The sequence below is a fragment of the Benincasa hispida genome, chromosome 10, assembly GCF_027475165.1.
Source record: "Benincasa hispida cultivar pf3 chromosome 10, pf3_genome.v1.1, whole genome shotgun sequence".
NCBI lineage: Eukaryota > Viridiplantae > Streptophyta > Magnoliopsida > Cucurbitales > Cucurbitaceae > Benincasa > Benincasa hispida.
The window spans coordinates 63,437,281-63,446,962 of NC_143487.1; the positions used below are offsets into that span (position 1 = coordinate 63,437,281).

At 34.2% G+C, this 9,682-nt stretch overlaps 1 protein-coding gene across 1 annotated transcript; it reads right to left on the reverse strand.

The window, feature by feature from the left end:
* Window positions 1-261: 261 nt before the first annotated feature.
* LOC120087753 (inositol-tetrakisphosphate 1-kinase 2-like) lies at window positions 262-1,700 on the reverse strand. The gene has a single exon (XM_039044640.2). It carries the CDS (start codon window positions 1,524-1,526, stop codon window positions 546-548), a length of 981 nt encoding a protein of 326 aa, XP_038900568.1. The 5' UTR covers window positions 1,527-1,700; the 3' UTR covers window positions 262-545.
* Window positions 1,701-9,682: the final 7,982 nt, after the last annotated feature.

Genomic DNA, 9,682 nt, shown 5'->3' on the forward strand with positions numbered 1-9,682 from the left:
TGAAAAAGAAGTTCATATTCATTAGTGTGAAAAGCAATGAGTGGAAAAGCACAAAAATAGTTTCCACTTCATTATGATACGCACACGGACTCAGAACAGCAAAATTCAGCCAGTCAACATGAACGTGAAAAGATATTAAAGAAAAAAACAGCATTGCATTTACTTGGAAGTTATCTTCTGCATGCTCTAACAAGTAACAGCTTTTGCAGGCCACCAAGTCATATAGAGTACCTATTTGTTGAAGTCAATATATCCTAATAATTACTTTAATAGCTTGATCTTTATAACTCATGCATAATTTGTATTGCATCCTCTAAAAGGGAGGGTAGAAACAAAGCTCTACAAGAGAGGCACACCAATTATTCTATAAGATTTCAACTGATTGAACTCACTCACTAAAGGGTGTTAAAATAAAAGCAAGAAACTATTATAGGCTTCCCAGCTGAACCTTAAAAACTATATAAAGTTGCCTCTCTTAGATAGATCGATACCATCCACCATCATCAATCAAAGCAGCACTCTTATTTGATTACTGCCTCTCACTTTCAACAGAAAACTACCTCGTTTTCATTTACATAGGAAGAACTGAAGCCTCCACCAACAGTCCGGTTTTGAATAACATCTAAGAAAAATTTGGTCAAAAAAGGCTCATAGTTGGGCATTTTCGCATACCCAGGTAAATAATTAATGTCAATCACAAGGTACCTATTATGATCACTACTGTCTCTAATCAGATCAAAGTTAAAAAGCCTAAGCCCTGTTGCTTCCCGCAACCCAGCTGCCACATTCATCACAAATTCCAACGATGGCATTTCAACATTACCCTCGTCGTCCCCTTGAGCTCCTGAATTCGAAATCTGCGAAAAACTCGAAACCGCATCCAATTTGTGGACCTCCTCCGGCGCAATGTCCGGCAGTGATTTCCTCGTTACGCACACCACGCACTCCCCTACTACATAAACCTTGAATACAACACCGCCATGGTTGACAAATTCCTGCAGCACAATCGGGGCATGTAATCCTTTCAATCCGCTATCATTCGACACCAAACACAATTGATGAGACTTGGGAGTGCCATCGGATTCCAGGGGCTTAGCAATTACAGGGAATTTAAGCCCCAAATCTCTAAACGCATTCAACCCATCTTTGATCACGACATCTAAATCATTCACTACGACTTGCTTAGGTGTTTCAATCCGCTCATCCCCTTGAGAAACTTTCACCTCCTTCACAACTTGAAGCATGGAATCGCGATTGAGGAGCCGCGAGATTAGCTCCGGTGGGTCGACGATGACAACATCGGGGAACTGCGAAGTGAAATCCTTCAATTGCTGAACCCACGAGGGATCGTAGAGCTTGTGGATGATGCAGTGGAAAGGGGATTGGTGAATGAGAGGGAGAAGAGGGTCAATGCGTACAAAGTCGATGCCATGGAGTTTGGCATAGTCGACAAGAGAAGGGAGGATGAAGGAACGCTCCTTTTTGAGGGAAAGGGCATAGCCAATTCGGAAGCGTGGGGAAGACATGGATGGGCGAAAGGGTTTTTGAGAGATGGGAAAATGGAGGAGAAAATTGAGGGAAAGTAGATGGAGAAGGGGAATTTTGGATGGCAGAGGACAGGGAAAGTGGGAAATGGTAAGAAAGAAGAAGAGGGAAATTGGACTTTATATAGTCAAGTGTTGGAAGACAAGTGTATGGCATTGCCAATCTTGGGTAGTGAAACTAAGTGAGTATTTATTAGGGGATGAGAATTAGTTTCTTCGTTTATGTCATTACCATTCTCGCTCTCTCTCGTTCTTTTTTCACTCACAAAATCACTTCTCTTTGTCACTCTTATTTACTAAAATTGATCGCGAAAATGGATCGCGTTTACTCGTCATATCAGAGAAGAAGATAACACGTATAGAAAGAAAAAAAAAAGGGAGAAAGACGAGACAACGTTGGAGAAGAAGAGGAAAAAAATATATCAAGAAAGGAAGGGCAATACCGTAACTTCACGTGGTCATAACATCAATAAAGGATCATTTGACATTTAAAAGAGAAAAAAATTGCGTCATTTGTCATTTTAGATCTTTAAAATAGATTTTTTGTGCAATATTCTCAATCCTTTATCCTATATATGGTCAAACTACAAAAAGAAAGGAAAATGAAAAATGTGGGGATAGTTATAACTATTAAACTTACTAGAAGTGTTGCTATAATGTGATGGTAAATTTTAAATTAGTTGTTCTTAAGCTTGAACAGATAAGTGGAGTACTAATGACGACAAGGTATTGCAAGGTGATTAGATTGTGTTACAATTAAAGTCGTTTTTTTAAGAAATAAAAAAATGTTAAACTATTTATAGAAATAGCAAAAACAAAATTGATCCGTTTCTATCACTTATAGACTTTGATTAGCTTTGTCAATCTCTATAAAAAAAGATTAAAATTTTAGGTATTGCAAGGTGATTAGATTGTGTTATAATTAAAGTCGTTTTTTTAAGAAATAAAAAAATGTTAAACTATTTATAGAAATAGCAAAAACAAAATTGATAAGTTTCTATCACTTATAGACTTTGATTAGCTTTGTCAATCTCTATAAAAAAAGATTAAAATTTTGTTATTCTGGGTAGATAGTTTGTTTTATTATCTTTGAAAATCTGCCATTTTTCTTTTTCAATTATTTTCTTTTGTTTTTGTGTCATTCTGAGTTTTGAGTCGTGTTGCACCGTAAAGGCCTTAAGTGCATTTGAAACCTACAAGTGTGTTTGTGCATGAAAAACCATGACTTGTTGTCACGTGAGCAAAGCTTGTCATAAAGAGGCAGAGGAAGATGTGACGGGAATGGGGCATAAAAAGGAGGGAGCAGAGAGAAAATCATCTTCATTTTTCTCGATTTTTGGTAGCTAAGATTGAAAATGACATTAAAAACCTTCTAGACTTATTTCTTAAACCTTGGAGGTAATAATAGCTTTTCAAAATTTAATGTACATATTTATATAAAACAAAACTATATAGCCAATAATAATAATCATAATCCTACATGGATTCTATTTTTTATTTAGAATATAGTGTGATAATTGTAGAGATTCTAATACTTAACCTCTTTGAAGCATACTAATATTTTGATGTTAAATTTTTCTTACGTTGACTCTAAGATGAGACTTATTACGGCTGAAAATAAATTACAGAGTCAAGTGCAAAACTCATTTAAGGCCGAAAGCTTAAAGAACATCGAAGTTAAAGGTCTAATGAGCAAAGTCTGAGCTAAAGATGAGGTTAGATCCACCAATTTAAACTGACACAAAGAATAGGAGATTAGCTCTATAAGAGATCAGTTGATAAGATATCATACAACCAATTCTTAGAAGATAAGGTCAAAGATAAATTTCAAGCTTAGACTTTATGATCGACTCCTAGTAGGAATTGACCAAGGCCATTTTGCCCTAAAATATGGTTGAAGTTGTAAGCCAATGACATTTGGGCTAGTCGAGGTGCTAAGGTCATTTGGCTAACCTCAAGGCCATTGAGACATATGGTCAACTAAGCCCATATGGGTTTGATAGCCAACTCATGAGGATCAACTACAACTCCTATCATCATCTCAAGTTAGCAACTCATCAAAAAATCAATTGTAGATTGAATATCTGAGTTCAAAGGAAATTGTAAAAGCATAGGAGCGGCAATGATTCAATCACTAGGGACAATAAGATGCGATTACTTAGAGCGTAAATGGTACAACTGTTTCAGCTAACTCTTAATGGCCCAAGAATTACGACAAGATTCTCAAATAGATTTATACGTCCGACCTTTTATTAAGAAACTAGATTTTTTTAAAAAAATAATGAAAAGTAACAAATCAAATGATGTGTCTAAATACACAATATTATTTTTCTACTGTCTAGTCTTGAGGATTTGATTTTGTATGGCTTGACACCACATCAATACCTAACTAGTTCTTTTATTTTATAGTGATTTTCCATTACATAAATGTATTGCTAACCTTTGGCATGAAAACAACTCAACAAAGAGATGATAGTATTTTGTTGTGGTGAACAATTCTGAAATTAAAATGATGATCAAAGATCCATTGATTCTAAATAACGCAGACAATCAAAGATATACCTGCATTTGATATTGTTAGAATGAAAGACCCAAGCATTTATTCCACCAAGCAAGAGTGACTGGATGTGAATTGAACTTTGTTTTTCTTTTTGTTTATATTTCTTTGGTTCTAATTATAAAAAATATAGGTAAATTAAATAACTATTTATTTTCGTATATAGTATAGCAAACCCAAACATCTAGCCCATAGAGAAAATTTTCAAAAAGTTAAAAGGCATCCTTCCCTTCAACTACTCATTGTCAAGTAATGACTATTAAATATTAAACTTGTTTGAGATTTTCTCTTTTATTTATAACGATATCAATATACACATAGATGATCGAAAGTACATACAAAAATACTTTCGTGTATTTAGTTTTTAATTAATTTCATAGTAATTAACTATTTTAAATCTTTTTCTAAAAAATATATTGAATCCTTAACAATTGTAATGTAAATAGAAAGTATATGTTTTCTAAACATAAAATGTAAACAACAAATGTAAACTTCTATTTATTGACTCATTGTGTTACGAAATAGACAATCAAAGAATACAAAAAACATAAAAACAATAGTGAATCGAAACAAAGATTTACGTGGTTCACTAACAGTGTATCAGCTACGTCCACGAGATAAAGGAAGAACAATTTTATTAAAGAGAATAATTACAAATTACAAATGAATAACACTTCTAAAATTAGAGAGTTTATATAGTACACTCCTCTAAATCTTGTACTTAGTTATTCGAAGCGTCATATAACAAATTCAAGACATTCCAACACATTGCTAGTCATCAATATCTTTTTTTTTTTTTTTTTGGTAACATGAAAATGCATGCACATATACTATTGATTAGTTCGAAGTGAAAGCTTTGATTCTTATTAGTGCATGAAGATATGCTATTGATTGATTTGAAATCCAGTAACATATAATTCTTTATAACTGAAGTTCGTTTTAATTAAACAATTTAATTTTTAAGAACCTTTGTATGAGGTTGAGTCTCTAGATAAAGATGGGGAAGTATTTGCCATAGCTAAGAGAAGTTGTAAAACCGTAACGACGGTGGTGCTTACGAATACCATGTATTTGCTTGCAAATACAAGGTATTTAGGTTTTAAGTGATAATCAATAGCATGTGAATATAATATATTTGCTTTCGAATATAAGATATTTGTGCTTTTAGAGATAATCAATAGTGTGTGTTCTTAATTTAATTTGATTGTTGTGAGTTGTTGTTAACTACCTTACACTTTTTCTCTCTCTTTTTTTTTCTACTGTATTTTTATTAGTTTTGAGCTCATCTGAGATTTTGGTTATTTTTGTTTTCATTAAGTTTTTTTTTTTTATCAGATATTTTGTTTGGGTATCTTAGTAACGTGATAAATATTAATTAAAATGAGAAAAATGGTTTGGCTATTTATCTAATAAAAGAATTCTTTTGGCCTTATTTCAAAATTGCCATATAAATTTGGCCATTTCTGTTGTAATCCTATTCAATTTTTGGTTCTAAAGCCTTATTTGAGTTAAATTGAGATCGATTTAATTTTAGGGACAGTTGCAAATATAGACATTAAACCAAAAGTATTAGAAGATATAACATAATGTAAAAAAAAATGCAAATATGACCAAATTTAAATAGTCTATCAGTGATAGACCATATTATTGGTAGGAGTCTATCAGTGATAGACCATATCATTTGTAAGAGTCTATCAACGATAGAAGTCTATCGCTGATAGACTTGTCTATATTTGTAATTTTTTTTAAATGATGTTAGACACTTGATTATTATTCCTAAAAATGCTACCAATTGCAATTACCCTTAATTTTATTGAGACAGTCGGGATTATTAGGTTGAAATTAAGGAAGAGTTTAGGCTTGAGAGTGCGGTTCTAGGCATTGACTTGGTCAAAAGTCATCTATGTAGTAGAACCTGTAGTTGTAATACCAGTTTCTTTCCCAACAAGAGCATGAAATTGTTTAAACATTTGTAATGTCTGATATTTTGTTTTCAACTTATAAACTCACATTTTTCTTAGATGGCCATCAATTAAAAAACGTCACAAAATATGACGTACCTCCAAGTGTTTTTATTTTCATAGGACCAGATACATCAGAATGTACCCAGTCTAATACATTTGATTTCTTTGAATGCTGAGATGAACTTAAAAGTAACTTTTGCCTCCTTTCTTGCCAAACAACAAGAATACCTTTTTAGGAGTGCATTCTTTATATGCTTTTTCTTGGCTAATTTTTTCAAACCTTCTCAATAATGTGATTAAGTCTTTTATGTCAAAGCTCAACACTCGCTTCATCATCTACTGTATTTATATCACAATTAGTGATCTTAGCCTGCATATAATATAATATATTTATCTTCTTTAGTTATCACCATAGAGCCTTTAGTAAGCTTCCATTTACCGTTATAGAAAGTATTGCAGAAACCCTCTTCTTCAAGCTTACCTACATAAATTAAATTCATGCGAGTTTCATAAATGTGTTTCACATTTTTTCAAAATCAACTTAAAATCATTTTTGTTCTCCAAGTGTACATCTCTGATGCCAAGTGTTTTTGTTGATCCATCATTATGCATCCTAACACTGTTGAAATTACCAAGTGTATAGGATGCAAAGAAATCTCTCCTAGATGTAGCATAAACTGAGGTGCCATTGTCAACACACAACTTTTGTTGTGTAGCAAGATTTATAACATCACCATCGAATAAAATGTAAAAATATTTGATGGCTATAGCAACTGTGTTTGGATCACTATCATAATCATTCTTCTTTTCCTTTCCTTTATCATTTTTATTTCCTCTTAAATTTTTTTATAATACTTTTATATATGCTCTTTTGCACCATAGTATTGGTACTCATTTACTAACCGGCCGCTCGTACTTTTGCCTCTATCTTTTCCCATTGGACCTTTACTCTTACTCTTTGTCTTCCTTTCAGTAATTAGAACATCTGACTGTGAAGAAGATCCCTGTTACTTTCTCCCCATCTCATAGTCTAATACACCGCTTTTTACTAAGTCCATAATTAGTACTCCATTCGGGGCTGAGTTCGATTAGGAACTTTTAAATGTCTCCCACGAGTCCAACAATGTACCAAGAAATCATAACCCATGTATCCATCCTCAAACTTGATATTCATCCTAGATAACTGATTAATGATACCTTGGAATGTATTCAAGTGATCTAACATGGGTATTCCATCTTGATACTTCAACATCGTCATTTGTTTGATTAGAAACATTTTATTATTACCAGTTTTTGGGGCACATAACAACCCAAGCTTATTCCATATAATCCATGCATGAGTTTCTTCACCAATATGGTTTAGAGAATTTTCTTCTATCTGAAGTCTCATAATTCCACGTACTTTTCTATGGCATATTTGAAGGATCTCATATCGATGAGTTTCATCAGCGTGTTCGGATCGCTCCGATCTCACAGTGACCGAAATACAATATTATACATTCAACACATACAATTATGCAAATAAATCTAATTATTGGCATGCTCAGAACAAGATAAATAACAAAGAGACAGAGTTCCATACCAGTTGAAGACTACCTTCAAACTTCAGAAACCAATGCAGCGGAACCCTCTAATAGATCTACTAACGCCCGGTGGGAACGTCGACTACAGTAGCACGATCAACGCGAACACGAATGCCGTAATGGGGACAACACCACCACTAATGAGCCCCGAGTTTTCTCGAAGTGAAAACCCAAAGGGTGGCCTTTGGTGAATTTGGTAGAGGACGGAGGAAAAACGAGTCATGTAGGCGATAAGCAAGTGGGAGAGAAGACAACGCTATCGTATAGCAAAAGTGCTTATCACATAGAGAAGCTACACGATCGTAGAAAACGTATACGATCGTTTAGTTAAATCGCGAGGTGGACGATCGTTTAGCAGAAAAGCGACTATCGTATAGGCTCTCGAGCGATCGTTTTACAAAACACCAGCGCGCTTTCATGAAATCTTTTGGGCGATTGACGGATTATCGATTGCACTATTAAAAAATGAAAACTTTTTTCATTTTAACTCATTGGTTACCATAACCGATGCTGCCCGCTAACCTACGTCCGAACGTGGAAAAAAGATTAATTATCATATAATTAATCAATTAATTAATTGATAAATATAATCATATTATATTTATATCTTATAGTTTGATATCACATATCTACTATAGTATTTTCTCCTCTACTTGATATAAATCATATTTATGAGATAGAATGCTGTAATTTAGTTTTATGCATAATCTGTTCTTGTTGACTGTAAATATATTTCTTCAATCGAAATGGGTTTTGGACGATTCGCTTTTGCTCAAAGGTTCTCTATCAAAAGAGTTCCTTCAATTGGTATCAGAGCCAAGTTATGTTCCTTCATTTCAAGAAATCAGCAGAATGGTGTATCAGAAAGGAGAAATCGAACCCTATTGGGCATGGTTCGATCTATGATGAGTTACGCTTCTTTATCTAACTCGTTTTGGGGCTTTTCAGTAGAGACTGCAACTTATATCCTAAATTGTGCTCTCTCCAAGAGTGTTGCTAGAACACCTTTGGAGTTGTGGAATAGTCGTAAAGCTAGTTTATGTCATTTTCATATCTGGAGTTGTCTAGCACACGTGCTTGAGGCTAATCCTAAGAAATTGGGAACCACATTCGAGGTTATGCCTATTTGTAGGCTACCTCAAAGGAATGATAGGAGGTTATTTTTATGATCCTAAAGAAAACAAAGTGTTTGTATCGACAAATGTTACTTTTCTTGAGAAGGATCATATAAGGGAGCACATACCTAGAAGCAAAATCGTGTTGAATGAGCTTTCCAAAGAAACTATTGAATCTTCAACAAGAGTTGTTGAAGAGCCTATTACCTCAACAAGAGTTGTTGATGTAGGTTCATCTAGTAGGTCAAATCCACCTCAAGTGTTGAGGGAACCTCGATGTAGTGGGAGGGTTACGAACCAACCTATTCACTATATGGGTTTAACTGAAATCCTAGCTATGGTAGCTGATGGTGAGGTTGAGAATCCATTATCTTATAAGAAGGAAATGGAGGATGTTGACATAGATGAATGGATCAAAGCCATAGATCTCTAAATGGAGTCTATGTACTTCAATTCAGTTTGGGATCTTGTAAACCAATTTGATGGGGTTAAACCTATAGGTTGTAAATGGATCTACAAGAGAAAACGGGGTTCTGATGGGAAGGTGCAAACCTTCAAGGCTAGACTGGTGGCAAATGGTTATACTCAGCTAGAAGAAGTCGACTATAAGGAGACTTTCTCGCCTGTTGCCATACTAAAATCTATCCAGATCCTTCTATCAATTGCCTCATATTATGACTATGAGATACGACAAATGGATGTCAAGACTGCTTTTCTGAATGACAATCTTGAGGAGACCATTTATATGGTGCAACCTGAGGGATTCATAGTCCAAGGTTACGAGCAAAAGTTTTTCAAACTTAATTGGTCCATTTTTAGACTGAAACAGGCATCTCGATCTTGGAATATAAAGTTTGATACTGTGATACAATCTTAGACTTTGATAAGAATGTTGATGAGTCTTGTGTCTACAAGAAAA

Bases quoted from the DNA above. Each gene is read 5' to 3' on its own strand.
- LOC120087753 (XM_039044640.2), bottom strand. From the start codon at position 1,526: ATGTCTTCCCCACGCTTCCGAATTGGCTATGCCCTTTCCCTCAAAAAG.